This window comes from Mustela putorius, unplaced genomic scaffold (genome assembly GCF_011764305.1).
Source record: "Mustela putorius furo isolate JIRA1106 unplaced genomic scaffold, ASM1176430v1.1 tig00001130_pilon_pilon_pilon, whole genome shotgun sequence".
Taxonomy (NCBI): Eukaryota; Metazoa; Chordata; class Mammalia; order Carnivora; family Mustelidae; genus Mustela; species Mustela putorius.
In genome coordinates this window covers 571,813-591,365 of record NW_025421584.1, presented here as the reverse complement: position 1 = coordinate 591,365, position 19,553 = coordinate 571,813, and the positions used below count along the sequence as shown (strand labels likewise).

Below are 19,553 nucleotides of genomic sequence, written 5' to 3'. Positions count from 1 at the left end.
CTACTTATTTTATTGAACACAGTAAAAAAAAAAAATTACATGTTCAGCAAAAATCTTTTTATATATTTGAATTATGTCTTTCCAGTTATATCTGTAATTAATTTACGAACGGCTCTGATGCAGATCTGATTTCCTACAGGTTTATTGAATACGGTGAATATAAAAACAACTACTATGGCACAAGTATAGACTCCGTGCGGTCTGTCCTCGCTAAAAACAAAGTTTGTTTGTTGGATGTTCAGCCTCACGTAAGTGAACAATGAGCTATTCAGTGCCCTCTGGCCCGTGTGAGCTGCCACACTTCACGGGAACCTTTCAGTCGGGGGCTAAATCTGAAGGCTGCTCACTCTTGGCCTAACAGTGGCTTTCCTAGTGATGAAAGCCTTTAAATGTAATATGAGAGGTCTCTGGTGAGAGGGGGGGAAAAGACCCATAATATTAGAGAAGTAGGGGAAGCCTCAAGACCTGTTGGTAACTCTTGTTTATGTTCTGCATTTGCCAAGTACAAGGACTCTTAGGTATTTCTTCTGTGTAGTTTTTATTAAAAAAAAATACATTGTTACGTGTATCATGTATTCTTAAGTGTTAAGTACGATTATAAGTGCTTGTAATTTTTACAGTGGGCATTTTGGTTCTTGGCCCTCTTGTATTTTGATTCTCTACATATTCTACAAGTGCACACCCCCTGCATAGCATTGGGGGGCGTTTCGCAGGAACTGAGCTGAGTGAGATTGTTCCTGCAGCTGTCGGCTGAATCCTCGCCGGGAGGCCGGGAATGCTTATGAACGCTTGGGACCGAGGATGCCAGTGGGCGAAGCCATTCAATTCTTGCTGAACTACATCTGCTCCAGCAGAGACCCAACCCACAGCTTTGTCCTTGTCACCCAGGGGCCACAGTGTCTGGCTCACTGATGGGTGTACAACTTCCAAGACCCAGGATGGCCTGGAGATGCCCCTTTACTCCTCTTCAGGAAGATGAGTCTGGAGTGAAAGCGTCCCAAGGATCAGAAGGGCAGCTGACCCCTCCCTTAGGCACCGGCCATGTGTAGGATACTCCTACTTGTGCCCAGTCTCTCTGCTGGAACCCTGGGTCTAGTCGGGTCCAGCTCCCTTGGTGTGTGTCCAGCTGTCTGTCCCCAGAGCCTCACTAGCCCTCCGGACATACAGATCCTCTGGCCCCATCCCCCACACTAACCTTTCAGGGGAGTTTATGATTTGTACGCACATTCTGGGGGGAGCCCTAACACATAGGTCAAGAGGGTCCCTCAACTCCCACCCTTTTACCATTCCCCCTCAACTGGAGGTGAGTCCTCAGCAGCATAGTGTAAATAATGTAAGATATTTTGATAGGGGAATGCTGACAAGCTTCCTGGAAAGCAGAAGGCTTGTCCTTTTAGGACACTGCAAAGGATAGCATGGCATACAAGACAGAATGACAGACTCCTGTGTGAGATATGGAAGAGGCTTAGATGGGATGGTTGGAAGATTTTCCTGTGCAGACACACACTTAACTCATAGCATCTTTTGAGTATTTGATTTAAAAATCAGTTTTACGGTATTTTTAGCTGCTTCTGTTCAGTATGAATTATGATAGATTTCAAAATATTTGAAAACATCTTAAAAGGCAAGTTAACATGTTTTCAGGGGTATATAATTATGACATTTAATTGGCAACTACTGATTGAATAACCTATTGAAAGAGCTACTGGAATTAATTTTAAGGAGTTTTCTCCTTTGAAAGAAACTTTGGTTTTACTATAAAATTCACTCATGACCTTATGAAGAAATAAAACTTATTTTCTTCCTTGCAGACAGTGAAGCATTTAAGGACCCTAGAATTTAAGCCCTACGTGATATTTATAAAGCCTCCATCAATAGAGCGCTTGAGGGAGACAAGAAAAAATGCAAAGATTATTTCAAGCAGAGATGACCAAGGGGCGGCAAAGCCTTTCACAGTAAGTACAGTGAGGCTCATTAAGAAAATGTAAGTGGTGCTTGAAATTACGCATGCGGGAGCCCCACTACCTTCAGAAGACATGGTGTAGTAGATGGTGTGATCCACAACTCGATAAAAGCAGAACTGTATGTAGGTACGTACCTTTTGAGTGATTGCATGGTAATGGCTTTCTGTGCTTCTATGACTAGATCTTCCTATTCTGTTGACTGAAATATTCCTGTAATGATGAGTGAGTGATAATCCTGAAATTCACGATAGGTGGGAACTTTGCGTGAGCAGTTGAGTTATGAAGTTATGATGTCCGAAGAACCTGCAGGTCAAGAGGGTCATTTTCATTTGCGGCTGAAAGAAAAAACACAGGATAGCATTTGATAAACCAGTTATGGAAAGGTCTGCATCCATGTAGTGATAGAATTGCCTGGTTAACCAAAATTTTTTTTTAATATTTCCTTTTGCAGGAAGAAGACTTTCAGGAAATGATTAAATCTGCACAGATAATGGAAAATCAGTATGGTCATCTTTTTGACAAAATCATAGTAAATGATGACCTCACTGTGGCATTCAATGAGCTGAAAACAACTTTTGACAAATTAGAGACAGAGGCCCACTGGGTTCCAGTGAGCTGGTTACATTCGTAACTAAGGGAAACTCCCACGGTCAGCGTTTCGTAGAGTGCATGATGAAATCAGTTACTGTCCCGGTGGCAGGGTTTGTTAGTCTATGTCACTGCTGTAGACGTGCAGTCTTGCTTTAAAACTGAATGTTGGTTTTGTTTGTATCTTTCTCCAGCCTTACTTCAAGCACAGTATTTGAGTAGAAGATCCAGAATCAAAATTTGCATAGTACCATCTTAGAGCTTTTGAACCGTTTGGTTGTCTTTAACATACAGCTGTATCTCCAAGAGGAGGTTGGACTTTTCTGGGAGAAACAGCCAGGGAATTGATACTGGAGTTGTGCTTCGTTGGGTCTCAGATGTGGTCCCTCCATCAAGTCTGGACGCTCACAGCTGAAGGTATGACCTTCACAGCCGTGAGCAGCTCCAGGCAAACAGGACAGCTTTGCCGTTCTTCGGATGGGTCACTGGGCTCACCTGGGCTGACAGTAAGGCATCCTCTTACTATTCTAAAAGCGCAACCTTTTTCTTACATATCTACAATATAGTCAGTGTATTTAAGGAATTATGACACATTTGCCTTAGTGGCCTGCATGTCCTAGCTTGAGAAGGCCTCTTAGGACTACAGATCAGTGTCTCAAATATTTAATGAGGGAAGGTAAGACTTTTTAAAATGATTATATTTGTCACTAAAACCCTTCCTTAATGGAATTAGTCTTTGTAAGTAAGGTTGGTATTCTCTTGGGGCAAGTCATGATTACAAAGGACATTTTTATTTGTAAATCATCCGACAGGATTTCTGCAGTCACCATCCAACAAATCATAAGAATGTGATTCCTATTCCAAAAGCAGGTGTTTTTACATGTTACCAATACAGTTAAAATGTGATCAATTTTCACATGTGCAACTGATGATATATTTTAAATTGCACGAAGATGTATTTTAGAAAACTTTTTGTGTAATGTTAACTTACCTCTTCATCATCAAAATAATTCTTAACACTGGTCATCTTAATCTTACCATTTTTAAAGAATTATAAGAAAGACTCTGTATTATAAATATTAAGATGGGTTCTCATTTTTGCCTGTTGCTCCTGAACTTCAGCAAATAAATCGCATAGCTCAAGATACTAGAGAGGGCCGTAAGTTGTATAAGAGAACATGTCTGCCATTCTTGTATGCACTAAGACCCTGCCTCAAAAATCACTGCATCTGTGACTTTCAAACCGAAAATATTTTTTGTTGATTTGTAAAGAGAGTTTAGAGGTCATGTTTAAAGAAAAAATAGAATGTAGTGAAATTTTATATATTTATGAAATCTCTCAAAGGCATATTTTTTTAATTCTCAAATGGAGCTATTCATAAATTGTATGTAAAGATATCATAATTTAAAATAGTTTTATAAGTCAGGGTCAACATTCCATGTAAATATTTGACCTTTGTTCATACACAGATCGACCCACAAGTGTTATATGCGCACCACGCATTTGGTAGCGCTGTCTGCTTGGTTTCCTTCAGACATGTCAAAGTTCACGTTAGAAACAGAGACAAAAACTACTGCAATGGCCTTGATACACACGCACACTAAACAGTCAGATTAAGTGTTACCTAACATGATCCAAACAGTGAGTTCTAAGTTTATAAACCCAATAGCAAGCCATTTAGTTTTTAAAAAGAGTGGGGAAGAGGGCTGCCGTACTTAGTTATAGGGCTGCTCTAAGAAAATACAAGTCTTACACGGAGTTTGGGTAGAGTAGACTCCTCTTTGAACGCTGGCTAAAAATCTCCTGTAAATCAAAATCTCTAAAAAGAGTAATGGGAAACGTGTAATTAGTTATCTAGGCAATTGCCTGAATAATTTTGGCGTCCAAATTCTTTACTGGTAGGGTAGAGGGTAGCAGAATGGGGTAGAAACAGAGTCCTTGTGGCTGTTGGTAGCGATGGGGTGTTACTATGAAATGTAAGTGTCCAGACCGCTCTCCCTTTTCACACTAGAACTGAACAAGGGTTTTTTTGTTTGTTTTTAATGAAAATATGCCCCTTGGCAATTTGGGAAATACTAGGTACATACATGGCTTTGCAAGTGATGCTTACACGGCCATTTTGATGTCTAGAAACCAAGTAAGGCAGCGCCAGGGGCTCGCTGATAATTACTGCAGAAGGCCCGAGACTTGCGTCTGCAGACAGACCCCCTCCTCCTTCAGCAAGGAGATGCACACGGTGCCCCTCACTGTACTAGCTCGGCCGGCTCCCAAGACTGTGTCAGCCACTATTTGAGAGAAGAGGAATGTTTGTTTTTAAGTCCATATATTTAAAATCCAAGATTAGAAAATTCTGTATTCCCATGATCACTACACTGGAGTCCATTAAAAAGAATAAGGTGAAATTGAAATTTTTTCCTGTTGTTTTACTTACTCATACAGACGTTCTCAATAGCTGTAAGGCTGACATTCCTGGTATTATATAATGATTGAATGTATCTGAATCGTAATAATTTAAAATGGACAAACCTGTAATCTTTACAGATTTACAAAAACTGTTAGTAAAAACTTCTTGAAGATCTAGATTTCTATTATTTATTTTCTTTTTGACTGCTAAGGATTTCTAAATAAATGTAATGGAAAACCTTTGATCTTAATAAAGTACCTTCAGAGGACATGTGCACTTGCACAATGTTCTTGCACTTGGGTCTTTAGGATATTGTTTCTTATGGTCGAACAAACTCTGTTTTCTACTCTGATACCAAATGGTTTATTTGAATTTGCCATGTTTAAAATTAAACTTCATATTTGTTTCCATCAATAAGTTACTGGTCTTAACAAGGTTGTTGGACAGACGGACTTCATCAGTCCTGCTCCTACCCACACAGTGCAGCCATTTAAAGAGATGGCCTCTCTCTGCCCGAGGGTCCCACTCCCTGGATCCCTCTGGTCCAGTGGACACAGCCAGGCCTCGGGGTACCTGCTGGTCCCCAAGCTCCTGGGGGGACATCCTTCTCTGCAGCTCCTCCTCCAGGACGTGTCCATCCCCTAGTCACCATCCCTTGCCCCTCAGGCCTGTTAGTAAGTGACAGCCACCTCCAGCCTGGCCCAGACCCTGAGGGTGGTCCCTAGCTGGGCTTTCCCCATGGGACCCCAGGAGAAATAAGACTGGGGTGGACAGTCAGGGCCCATCGTTCCCCCTCAGGAACTAGAGCATTCTCCACATCCTGTTCCTGAACTCCAGTCAGGCACAACTCAGCTTTTTTATCTAGCTGTACCTGAGGACAGACGGCTTCCTGCTTAGGTACATGCGCTCAGTAGCGCTGGCCCTTCCTTCAACAGTTGAGCCAATGAGCCCCAGCTCTGCTTCCGCTGAAACACTGTACAGGGTAGCTCTCAGGAGCCTGGGATCTGGAGCCACACTTCCTGAGTTCAAATTCTGGTTTTGCCTATTACCAGCTTTGCAGCCTTGAGACAGTCCTTTAACCTCTCTGAGCAGGAAAATGGACATAATAATTCTGCTTACCTCATGGGATGGTTGTGGGCCCAGAAGAGCTGATCCATGGAAAGTACTTGGAACAAAACCCTGGGACAGAAATATTTGGTAACTCCTGTGTTACAGTGATCATTCTCATAGCACACAATTTCAAAATCGCTCTATAAATGATCACCCGTATAAACAGTTCTCCATTAGCAAACTCACTGGAAGTCTCCTAATAATTCCTAGGAAGGTTCTATTACGTAAAAAGCATCCGTTACTTCCAAGTGATACATCAGGACCTAATTAAGTAATCCTCAATAGGGAAGTGAACAGATTTTAGCCACTGGTATGCAGTGTAACTTAAATGGATTTAAGAGAAATGTCCCTTAATTGCATTAATGCCCTTTATTCTGTTACCACACCTCCTTCACAAATGCTCCCCTTACCGTCAAGCTCCGGGAGGGCAGGGAATGGTTTTGAAACTGCTGTGTATGCTCGTGCTCCGACCAGGGCCAACCCCCGCCGCCCCACTGTACTTCCTGACCATCAGACGTCGGTCTGGTTTCCATTCGCTATCTCATTGAATCCCCACAGCTCCCTTACCTGAAAGACACCTTCGAAGGGAGGGGCGGGGCTTCAGCACGCGGCTGAGGAGACCAAGGCTCACGAGCACTGGAATCCGGACGCGAACCGGGGTCCGCCTCCCCGCGCCCGCACCATTTTCACTGCGGCGCGCTTCCTAATGGTGCTGTCACTTGAGCCAGAGCTGGAAACCTGAGATTTGGTCTCTTGGAGAAGGTTTACCCTTCTTATGCATGCACAGTTTATAATTTTCTCAAAACTCTACTGCTTGAAGTCGGATAGACCTTGCCTGTAAGAACTGGTTAATCCACAGAAAGTGGCTGTTTATCAGCAGCAAATCTGCGCAGTGTGATATGCAATTCGGTTTAGGCCGCCCGAGTCCTGGACCTTAGTGGTGAATCGGGACAGTCTGCGCTTTGCGGGGATTAACCTGAGTTGGTCATGCTGCCCAGTGGCATGTGATGTCTGTTGGAGAAGCTGTGACTAAGGGTTGTTCCCCTGATTTACTTTGTCAAAGATTAAACTTCATGTGGTAAAAGATCTTTTATGCCCGTCCCTATCCTTTCTGTTGGCGCGACCCCAATTATTTGGTGATGTTTGCCAACGTGACTGCCATAATGCCAACCTTAAACCAGAATACCAAAGGCCAGTCTGTAGAATGACTGAGTAGACAAAAGAAAAGATCCTAAATCCATAATAGCATCAAATTGTTGAATCAATCCTGGGACCTCCGTCCACTACCTGCTGAATACACACTCAAGGTTCTCATGGCCTGTTGGCGGGAATATAAATTGGTGTACACACTACAGAAAACTGTATGGAGGCCACAAGAAATTAAAAACAACTGTATTATGATCCAGCAAGCCCACTTCTTCTAAGTATATACCTGAAGGAAAATGAAGTCTGGACTTCCTGGTTCATTGCAGCATTACTCATGATAGGCCAGACGAGGAAACAAGTGTCCATCAGCAGATGAATGGATAAAGAATGGAAATGCACACACACCAGTGTTGTTCAACTAGGAAAAAGAAGGAGATTCTCCGTGTTGCAACAACACTGATGGGCTCTGAGGGTCTTCTCCTAAATGGAATAAGAGAAAGGCAATAACTGTTTGGTCTCATTTACATATGGATTCTGAAAAAGGCACACTCAGGTCTATGGCCATACCACCCTGAACGCGCCCGATCTCGTCTGAAAAAGGCAAACTCAGAACGAAAAATTGTAGTTACCTGGGCCTGGAGGGTAAGGGAAATGGGGAGATGCTGGTCAAGGGTCCAAACTTCCAGTTATAAATGAGATAAATTCTGGGGATCAAGAGGCGGGGGTTGGCCCTGGTCGGAGCACGTGCGTACACAGCGGTTTCAAAAACACTCCCTGCTCCCCCGAGCTCCTGGGGGGGCATCCTTCTCTGCAGCTCCTCCTCCAAGACGTGTCCATCCCCTAGTCACCATCCCTTGCCTCTCAGGCCTGGTAGTAAGTGAGGGTAAGGGGAGCAAGCATTTGTGAAGGAAGTGTGGTAGCAGAAAAAAAGGGCATTAATGCAATTAAGGGCCATTTCTCTTAAATCCATGTAAGTTATACTGCAACAGTTATACGTTAACAACTCTCAGGTACATTATAGCGTATAGTTAAGAGTAGACTTTATCACCACATACACCAAAAAGAAGGTAATTCTATGAGGTGTTGGAAATATTAACCTTATTGTGGTAACCCTCTCACAATATATACATGTATTAAATCACATTGTACACCCTAAACTCACACCGTGAAAAAAATACAGAGGTTCTGCTGGTTTCCGTCACTGGTAGGCTGTTCACTGGGAAAGCAGCATCCATGAGGAACTCAGGCCACGCCCACTCTGCTTTCACTTACCGAAGGTGGTCTTCTCAGCGGCACGTGCCCTTGAGTGACGCAGTGATTGAACTTGAAAACACCCTGGAATGACAAAAAACATGATCATCTCAACAGATGCAGAAAAGCATTTGATACTACTACTCAAAGTCCATTCCTATTAAAAACTCTCTCTTGAATTTCTTCCTAGTGGGTTTAAAGATTTTATTTATTTATTTGACAGAGAGAGAGATCACAAGCAGGCAGAGAGGCAGGCAGAGAGAGAGGAGGAAACAGGCTCCCCGCTGAGCAGAGAGCCTGATGCGGGCCTCGATCTCAGGACCCTGAGATCATGACCTGAGCCGAAGGCAGCGGCTTAACCCACTGAGCCACCCAGGCGCCCGCTTCCTAGTGGGTTTAGAGGGAACATACCTGAAAAGGATAAAGTCTATATGAGAACCCGCAGCTAACATCAGAGTCAACGGTGAAAAACTAAGCACTTTTCCCTAAGGTCAGGAGCAAGACAAGGATGTCTATTCTCACCACTTTTATTCAACTTAGTACAGGAAGTCTTAGCCACAGCAAAAAAAAAAAAGGCATCCAAATTGGTAAGGAAGAAAGTAAAACTATTTGCAGATGATGTGATACTATACATAGAAAAACCTAAACACTCTACAAAAAAAACCTATGAGAAATAATAAATGAATTCAATAAAGATGCAGGACACAAAATACTCAGAAATCGTTTGTGTTTCTAAACACTAGTAACAAACTAACAGAGAGATTAAGACATTTCCACTGACAGTTGCACCAAAAAAGAATTAAAATATCTAGGCATAAACCTAACCAAGGAGTGAAAGACCTGTAGTTGGAAAACTATAAAACAGTGACAAAAGAAATGGAAGATAGCACAATTGGAAAGAACTAACATTGTTAAAATGTTCACACTGTCCAAAGCAAACTACAGATTCAATGCAATCCCTATCAAAAAACAACAGCATTTTTTTTTACAGAAGTAGAAAAAAATGATTTTATAGAACTAGAGAGCCCAGAAATATACTCACACTTACATGGCACATTAACCTACAACAAAAGAGGCATGAATATACAAAGGTGATAAAACAGTCTCTTCAGGGGCACGTGGGTGGCTTAGTGGTTTAAAGCCTCTGCCTTCAGCTTAGGTCGTGATCCCAGGGTCTTGGGATCAAGTCCCACATTGGGCTCTCTGCTTAGTGGGGAGACTACTTCCCTCCACCCTGCCTCTCTCTGCCCGCCTCTCTACCTACTTGTCATCTCTGTGAAAGGAATAAATAAAATCTTTAAAAAAAAAAAAAACAGTCTCTTCAGCCAGTGGTGCTGGGAAAACTGGACAGCTCCATGCAAAAGAACCGCTTAACAACATGCACAAAAATAAATTCAAAACGAATTAAAGACCTAAATGTGAGATAGGAAACCATACAACTAAAAGAAAACGCAGCAATTTCTTTGACCTCAGTTTTAACAGCATTTTTCTAGATTGGTCTCCTCAGGCAAAGGAAACAAAAGCAAAAATAAATTATTGGTACCACACACACACACACACAAAGTTCTGCATATCAAAAGAAACCATCAACAAAACAAAAAGGCAACCTACTAAATGGGAAAAAAAATGTTTGCAAATGATATATCTGATAAGGGGTTAATATTCAAAATACAGGGATGCCTAGGTGGCTCAGATGGTTGGGTGTCTGCCTTTGGCTCAGGCCATGATCCCAGCATCCTGGGATCGAGTCCCACATCAGGCTCCCTGCTTAGGTAGGGGTCTGCTTCTCCCTTTGCCTGCTGTTCTTCCTGTGTGTGCTCTCTCTCTGACAAATAAATAAAGAAAATCTTCTTTAAAAATCCAAAACATATGAATAACTTCTACAACTATACACCAAAAATACAAGTAATCCAATTAAAAATGGAAAGAGGACTTACATATACATTTTTCCAAAGACATACAGATGGCCAACAGACACTTGAAAAGATGCTCAACATCACTAATCATTAAGAGAAATACCAATCAATACCACAATACCATTGTGATACCACCTTACATCTCTAAGAACGGCCAGAATCAAAAAGACAAGAAAGAACAAGTGTTGGTGGGGATGTGGGGAAAAGGAATCCTATGCAATGTTGGTGGGAATGTTAAAAAATCAGTGCAGCTGTGGTGGGAAAACAGAAAGGCGATACCTCAAAATGTAAAAATAGAAATGCCATATAGTCCAAATATTATGGTCCCAGTAATTCCACTACTGGGTATTTACTCAATGAAAATGAAAACACTAGTTTAGAAAAATATATGCACCTATGTTTATTGCAGCATTATTTACAACAGCCAAAATAGGGAGGCAACTCAAGTGTCCATCAATACATGAGTGGATAACAATATATGTGTACACACACACACACACACACACACACACTGGAATATTACTCAACCATAAAAAAGAATGAGATCTTGTTACCTGTGACAACACAGATGGACCTACAGGGTATTATGCTAAGTGAGATGTGTGTCAGGCAAAGACAAATACCATATGATTTCAGTTTTATGGAATCTAAAAATAAATCACAAATAATAATGAGGTAATAGATCCATAAATACATAGAACCAACAGTTGCCAGAGAGCAGGGTGGAAGGTGTGAGCAAAATGAAGGAAGCGAGATACAGGCTTCTAGTTACGGAATGAACAGGCCACGGGGATGAAAGGCACAGCATGGGAAATGTAATCAGTGGAATTATAACAGTGTTCTGTGGTAACAGATGGTAGCTATACTTGCGGTGAGCACAGCCTTACGAACCGAGTGGGTCAAATCACTGTTGAATACCTGAAACTAACCATAACCTGTAACCGTGTGTGTCACTACACTGGACTTTTTTTAATCTGAAAAAAAAAAAAAATTCTGGAACCTATAGAGTGGGCCAAAGCCAAGAGACTACATTTAAATTCTATTCTTCCTGGATTTCACTTTTTTCCTCCACAACATGGATGAGATTTTAACCTTAAAGTTTGGACCAAGTTGTTTTTATGTTTTTTGGATTTACAAATTTATCATGCTTGTGGGTCTACCATTTTGAACAAAGTAATACCTATTTTACTTGACTTGGGCAAAAGAAATACCAAAGATTTCATCTGTCGGGTCTTTACTCTGCCCCAGGCACATTCTTTTCTTTTTTTTTTTTTTTTTTTAAGGTTTTATCTATTTCAGCAAGAGAGAGTGAATGTGTGCCATGAATGGGAGAAGGAGAGGGAGAGAGAGAGACTCTCCAGCAGAATCCATGCTGAGCACAGAGCCTGATGCAGGGCTCAATCCTGGGATTCTAAGATCATGAGCTGAGCCAAAACCAAGTGTCAGAACTTAGCCAACTGAGCCACCCAAGCACCCCTGCTCCAGGCACTCCAATCAGTAGTGTGTGAACATATAAAATATCTAAACAGGAATATATTTAAATAACCATGGCTATGGGAACACCTGGGTGGCTCAGTCAATTAAGCATCTGCCTTTGGCTCAGGTCATGATCCCAAGGTCCTGAGATCAAGTTCCGCTTTGGGCTCCCTGCTCAGTGGAGAATCTGCTTCTCCCTCTCTCTCTCCCCCTCCCCCTGCTTGTGCTGTCTCTGTCTCTCTCAAATGAATAAATAACATTTTTCAAAAAAACCCTGCGGCTATAGAATATAATTACTGTAAATGTTAAAGATGAACTATCTATATAGTATAAGTAAAAGGACTGGCAACAAGCCAGGCAGATGCAAACAGAAAGCAAGGGACATAATAATATTAATAATAATAGCAATATTATTAATATTAATATCAAAATTGAGTTCAATTTATTAGTTGGGTCAAATGTCCTCCTGTAATAAACAGTGGTACAAGCCACTAAAGGAAGAGCACAGACAGAAGACATAAAGCAAAACCTTGAGAAACGTAATCAACAAAACCACATTATTTGGTTATTTTTTTTAAAGATTTTATTTTTTTCTTTGACAGAGACAGATCAGAAGTAGTCAGAGAGGAAGGCAGAGAGAGGGGGAAGCAGGCTCCCTGCCGAGCAGAGAGCCCGATGCGGGACTCGATCCCAGGACCCTGAGATCATGACCTGAGCTGAAGGCAGAGGCTTAACCCACTGAGCCACCCAGGCGCCCTATTTGGTTATTTTTGAAACACTTCTCTTAGACTGTGGAGAAAAATGGTTGTAGAAAGTCCACATGTCTTAATTTCTCTGGCGGATCTCACAGCCATGAAAAGAATGCTTTATCCTGCAAACTGACGTTGCACTTCTACTGAAGGACCCCACCAGCGTTTATGAAACACAATCCTTGACAGGCCACAAGGAAAACCTCATTAAATCCCAACATATTGAAATTCTTCAAATTACATTTTATCGCCACAGACCCACAGAACTGAAAATGATCGACAAATAGAAATCAAAGCGGAGGGGAGCCACCTGGAAAAATTTTGTGAAAAATTTGTAAGTATTCTGATCACCGAGGAAATGAAAATGAAACTGCAGCTTGTTCGGAAAACGGGGAAGCTCTCGATCTATGAAACGGGACGAAAACTGAGCTCGGGAACATTTGTTGCCTTAAAAGCTTTGCTGAGGAAAAAAATAAAAATAAACATTGGCTCAAGCGACTTGGGCAATGAGGACATGAGTGCTGTTTTGGCTAGGCTAGCATATACACGGCATTTTCCAGGAATGCACTACCATGTAAATCAAAAGAAGGTTGTATTTTTCGTTTTGTTTTTTTTTTTTCTTCCCGGATTGTAGTATTAGTTTTTCACCGTCCTGGAGCCTTGGGTCATTAACGCCAATAGCGCCCATGGCCCCTGTGACTCACGTCAGTGCCAACGCCTTGCTGTGGCATGTGCAGCGAGTGTGTACATGTGTTCAATGACAGCTACCTTTAAAAAACAATTACTTATTTGAACGGCAGATAGAGTCTTGGGGGATGGGGTGGCAGGGGTAGGGGGAGAGGGAGAGAAAGTCTTTAAGCCAGCTCTGCGTGGAGCCCAACGGACGCAGGGCTCCATCTCCTGATCCAGAGATCATGACCTAAGATCAGGACCTGAGCTAAAACCAGGACTTGGGCGCTCAACCCGCCACGCCACCTAGGCGCCCCCGACTACCGCTCGCTTGAGAGAAGAGCCGCTGAGCGTGTACATGTCAAAATGTATACTCTGTGCTCAACTGCTTACCCTGGATTTCTCCTTTATGTTACAGTGGGGTTTCCTCTTAATTCGGCAGGTTTACACGATCTGTGAATTACACGTCAGGACAGCAGAAGAGACGATACAAAATGTCTCTTACAGAAAGGGACCACCGAGTATGATGGGGCTGATTACTGGATGCACTGGCCATTCAAATCCCACCTATTTTAGACTCTTTTAATTTCAGTGCTCATCCTGATTTAATATTATATTGTGATATGATCAGTGCATAACAGCATAAACTAGCATCCCCACAGAGACTACGGCTAGAAACAGACTACCGAAGAAGAAGACATCTTGAAGGTCAGAAATACTTTCAAAAAATATCTAATCAAGTTATAAATAAAATGACAGATATCGAGCTAATAGATACCCCTAGAACATAACTTTAAAAAGATAGGGATGCAAATTCAGAAAAAAATATTGAGATGTGGGAAACAGATCCAAGAGAGCCAGTATCTATCTACCTAAATTAAAGAAGGTCTCTTCAGATTCACAGATCTAGATATTTCTGTTGAAAATCTGTACACTCAGCAATAGAGAAAGAATCCCATGACTAGAGAAAGACAGAGACGAAGAGAAGAAAGAGGGGGCAGAGGGTGAGAAGGTGGGAGGAAAGGGAATCTGTTGGGCATCACGCATCTCACGTACATCACGGAACCAGATGAAAAAGGACCCATTAAGTACTGTGGGAAAAATGGGTCTGAACCTAGAATTCTATAACAGCCACTGCTCCCTCCAGGCTATCATTCAAGAGTGACAATAAAATGAACTCATTTCGACATACAAGAACTTAGACTTATTTACCACCCCTATATGCTATATTCTGCCAGGAAGAAGGATTCAAAAATGCACTCTAGCGATGAAAAGGAGTTGATGAAAGAGGAAGGTATGAATCAACCCCGTAGTGATAAGTAAAAGAATCAAAACGATTTATAGACACTACCAAAGACCTGGGTTCAAATCACCCCTACACGACTTCCTACCTACGTTACCTCATTCAATTTACTCACCCTTCCCAGGCCTTCATTTCTTTATCTACCCAGTCAAAGTAATGATAGGATGGACCCAATAGAGTTGGTTGAGATGCTGTCCGTAAAGCCCTTAGTATCGTGTTCGCATCTGGTAAATATTCGATACATATTAGTTATTATGGGCTTCAAACTGCTCATCTATTTTTGGAGGGCAATTTTGCAGCTACACCACAATTTAAAATACACATGCCCTTAGATCAGACAGTTTCATTTGCATTCTCCTACCTACACTGGAATGTTAACTACAGTCAAATTTATTATAGAAAAAATTATAATCAACCTGTCATCAGTAAGAGAATGATAAACAATGGTATAACAGAGTTTTATTATACCACTATTTAAAAATATGTGGTTTTTTGTATTATTATAATGTACATATTAAAGAGTGTGTATATATTGACATGAAGGGTGCCACATTCTTGTGTACAAAGGCATACACAAAGATCTGGGAAGGTCCAGACTGACCAGTACTGGTGGTGCACCTGTGGGCGTGCAGGTACCAAAGATTCTCGATTCCTAGTACATCCCGGTCTGTATTATTCAAATTGTTTTCTTGTTGAGCACATTCTACATTTATAGTTCAAGTGTTACAAAGTAAATAAACGCCTCACAAATATCACATCTCGACTTTGGTCACAGTAGATCCTAAGAGTGCTTTGGAGTGTAAAAAGTAGCATAGGAGGTAAAATAGACTTTCCCTGCGTGCCCTTGCTGGGAAGACGTGACCTTCAGCCACACCCAGTTTTGGAATCCCAATCTCCAGTGAACATCACGGCACGTGTTCTCCCAGTTCCTTTCCTTTATGCCTCGGATACTGTCACCAAGGGAGCACTGCTTAGGCTTATTACCTCTTCGCTCTATCCTTTTCTCCAGGCTTTCCAGAACCATCTCCCTCGCTCCTATAGCTACATCTACTGGAAAACAGGACGAACACAAACATTCACTGGACACACAGTCTGTTCTAGAAACTTTGCAAAAGCTTCCTCATTGACTGCTCGCACCGGTCTCCTGGAAAAGCAGTATCCTTGTTTTACAAATCAGAAGAGAGAGATGCAGAGTCTGAGAAACTTGTCGCCGGTCATGCAGCCAGTGTGTGGTACATACAGCGTCTAGGCCCAATAGTGTCTCATTCCAAAACCACGTTTCTCTACCCTTTAAACCACCTGGTCTTCCATACATTTAATCACACTGACTGAGGTGTGTGTGTGTGTGTGTGTGTGTGTGTGTTACAGGCATGACACCTTTTCACTCTCTGCCTCGGTTTCCTCCTCTGTAAAGTGTGGGTAATAATATTGCCCACCTCGTTGGGACTGTTATGCGGGTCAATCCTGGTTAATATTTCTGACAACGCTCAGAACTGTGCTCGGCACACGGTAAGGGCGACAGAGAAATGTGGTTGTGAATTTGGTGGTGGGTGTTTTCCCCTGGAATTCTAAACCCTCACTCCTAGTGAGTCGGATTTCCTTGATGAACCCTCATAGGTAAAAGCAGTACCCAGCACCTGCCAGCTCTATCTCAGAGATATCTCCCCTTAACGCACTGCAAAGGACGGCAGCATCCTTTGGCTGCCAAGTGTCTCCCCCAATGGCCCTTCTTCAATCCGGCTCTGCTGGGAGTCATCCTCAATACCCCCCGCTTGAGTACTTTTTCTAAAACATAAATTTGGTTAGGATACTCTCTGGGTTAAACCCTTGTGACATCTTGGAACTCAATAATTTTTTTAAAAAGCAAAAAAATGTGAACACTTCACAAAATATGTAAATGGCCAGTAAGCACATAAAAGATGCTCGACGTCACTCACCAACAGAGAAATGCAAACCGAATCCACAATTTCTGTACGGCCATTAATTTAATTTATACTACTGGAATGCTCATACATTGCTGAAGGGAAGGAAAAATGCTAAGGTGCTTTGGAAAATGACTTTGCAGCTTCTGAAGTTCAACATAATTTATCATATAATGTAGTCATTCTACTTCTAGGTTTTCGCTGAAGGGAGACAAAAGCACACGTTCACATACAGATTGATTCACTAATGTCCACCTAAGTATTATTTATTATGGCCCCAAACTGGAAACCTCAATGTCCATCAAGAGGCAAGAGGAGAACTAAATTCTAACATATCCATAAAAGGGAAGAGAACTCCAGAACAGAAAAGAGTAAATGGATGATACATGGAAGGATATGGAAGAATCTTAAAACCATTATGCTGAATGAATGAAGCTAGACAGGAAAAGAGAATGTCACATATAGTTCCATTTATAGAAAATTTCCAAGTAATTTATACGGATAGCATTCAGTGATTCCAGAGTATGGAGATGGAAAGGAAGAGAGGTGTTATAAAAGGTGTGAGGAAACTCTTGGGGTAAATGGATATGTTCATTATTTTTAATTGTGGTAATAATTTCATAGGTATATACATTTGTCAAGCCGATCAAATTATACTTTAAATATTAACATTTATCTCGATAAAGTTGTATAAAAAATGAGCCAAATTTTGAAAGACTAAAACCATCCCATTCATAGAGACCTCGCTGCCAGGCATCTAGAACACAACATGAAGCAATCCAGTCCTGGAATAAAATGTCTTTTATGATCTCTCCATTGGCCAGATTTTGACCTTCATTTCCATCCATGGATCTCTCTGGCCCGTCACACATATCTCTGAAATATTGGTTAGATTCATCGTATTTACCTGCCCTTAACTCTGTCTTCTCTGCATCCCGGTCTCAGTAGGATGAAGGCAGAGAAGGCTTGGTTACACTGGGCCTCTCTCTCCCGCCCACACTGCTTGGCATCTCAGCAATTTGAAGGAAGGTGGAAGAAACAATGGCACAATGGCGATTTATTTGGCTGGACAATGGGAGACCATTTGGTAGGCTCTGGACGTGCGACCCCGTGTAGCTGGTATTTTCGACTTATGGAGAGCTTCTTGAGGAAAAAGGAAATTTAGCCTTGTAACTCCCCACACGGAGATCTTCAGGTGGCAGAAATACGCAAAGCCCTTACCCAGCAGACTGCCATTTCCTGCTATGAGGTAGAAATGCCAACAGGAATGAAAACTTAGGGCCAGGTTCTCTCGAGAATTATTAGAGAATAAAAACCTGGCCCTTCATTTTCGGGCACATTTTATAACCCATCATGAGTTAGAGAATCCTCTTCAGAACTTTCAGATAGCTGAGATGAACAAAATATTTTTTTAAAGTGCACTTCTTTCCTCCCTATAGTCCCTAAAGAACACTTCCTTTTTATAACATTTTTCTTTTTCATCAATAGACGAAAATTCCTAAATGAGAAAATACTATGGGGGCTCAGCCCCTATAAACCTGGCAGGAAACATACTTATATACAAACTATTACTTAGTTTTTTTTTTTTCTCTTAAACTCTTCACCTCATATATCCAAACTTGAACTCACCATCCCACCAAAACTCTTCCACCTTCTGTATTCTCAGCCATAGTTAATGGCTCCACAGTTCCTCAGATGTGCCCAGCTAGACCCTCCGGATTCTTCCCCGAAGTGGGCAGAATTCTGAGATGACCCTTGGAATCGCCACACACGGGAACATACGCGTTCTCCCAGTTGTCTGAGCACCAATTTTGGTGCTGCTCTAAGAGGATTTGGTACATGTAACTAAGTCAATCAGCTGACTTGAAGAAAAGGAGATGAGCCTGGTCTAATCAGGCATGCCCTTAAAAGGGACTAATCTCTTCCCGAAAGAGAAAAAAAGAAAAAAAGAATGAAAAAAAAAAAAAAAAAAAAAGATTTGAAGTGTGTGAGAAGGATCTGACACTAAGGACGGTCTCTGTCACTGGTCTGAGGATGGAGGGGACCGCATGTCAACGAATGCAAGTGGCTTCTAGGGGCAGAAAGTAGCCCCTGGCTGACAGCAAGAAAACTAGAACTGCGACTGCCGTCCTACACTTGCAAGGACTGAAACCTGCTCACAACCACATGAACTTGGAAATGGACCCTAGCTCCAGAAGAGATGAGCCAGTAAGCCCTGCTGACACCCTGACTTTGGCCTTCTGAGACCCTGAGCAGAGAACTCAGCACACCAGGCCTGGGCTTCTGACCTACAGAATTGGGAGCCACAAAGCACCACTGTGTTAAACCCTGACGTCAGCTGTGCCCCATCCCTGAGCTAGGGGGTTATACAGGAGTAGGAAATAGGATGTTCACCTCCTACATGCATTCTGCCGCTGAATTCTACCAAATCTCTTAGCTGCATCCAAACATCTCTCTCCCTTTTTGTTTTATGTGGTGACAAGACTTAATATAAGGTCGACCTTCTTAATATATCTTTAAGTGTACAAGAGAGTATCATTCTCTCTAGGCACAAGGTGGTACAAGATTTCTCTAAACTTATTTATCCTATAAAACTGGAATTTTAAAAATTGTAATTCCAGTATAATTGTTACATTAGAGTCAAGTGTACAATGTAGCGATTGAACACTTCCACACATGACTCAGTGCTCGTCACAGCAAGTGTCCTCTTTAACCCCCATCATTTAGTTCTCCCCTTCCCCCCACCCCACCTCCTCTCTGGCAACCATCAGTTCGTTCTCGGTGGTTAAAAGTCTGTCTGTATCCTTTTGTTCTTTGTTTTGTTGCTTAAAGTCCACATGTGAGTGAAATCATGCGGTTTTTGTCTTTCTCTGGTTGATTTATTCCACTTAGCATTATACTTTCTAGCACCATCTATGTTTTTGCAAATGGCAAGATTTCATTCCTTTTCATAACTGAGTACTACTCCATTGTACACACCTCTTCCTTATCCATTCGTCTATCAATGGATGCTTGGGCTGCTTCCATAATTTGCTATGGTAAATAATGCTGCAA

The 19,553-nt window shown here is 41.9% G+C and overlaps 1 protein-coding gene and 1 long non-coding RNA gene across 5 annotated transcripts in view; one reads left to right on the top strand and one right to left on the bottom strand.

Moving 5' to 3' along the window:
- Nucleotides 1–5,374, top strand: part of MPP7 (MAGUK p55 scaffold protein 7) — a 287,917-nt gene extending 282,543 nt beyond the window's left edge. For all 4 annotated transcript variants that reach the window (XM_045087412.1, XM_004779351.3, XM_045087410.1 and 1 more), the window contains 3 exons: nucleotides 140–248; nucleotides 1,812–1,955; nucleotides 2,416–5,374. In XM_045087412.1, the coding sequence (XP_044943347.1) occupies nucleotides 140–248; nucleotides 1,812–1,955; nucleotides 2,416–2,595 (433 nt within the window). In that variant the 3' untranslated portion in view covers nucleotides 2,596–5,374. The remainder of the gene's footprint in view (nucleotides 1–139; nucleotides 249–1,811; nucleotides 1,956–2,415) is intronic.
- Nucleotides 1–19,553, bottom strand: part of LOC106004373 — a 96,971-nt gene that overhangs the window by 10,106 nt on the left and 67,312 nt on the right. Inside the window, exons 2-5 of the long non-coding RNA XR_006608801.1 lie at nucleotides 8,486–8,548; nucleotides 7,500–7,631; nucleotides 6,077–6,136; nucleotides 2,099–2,299 (exon numbers count right to left, since the gene is read on the bottom strand). This is a non-coding gene — a long non-coding RNA (uncharacterized LOC106004373). The remainder of the gene's footprint in view (nucleotides 1–2,098; nucleotides 2,300–6,076; nucleotides 6,137–7,499; nucleotides 7,632–8,485; nucleotides 8,549–19,553) is intronic.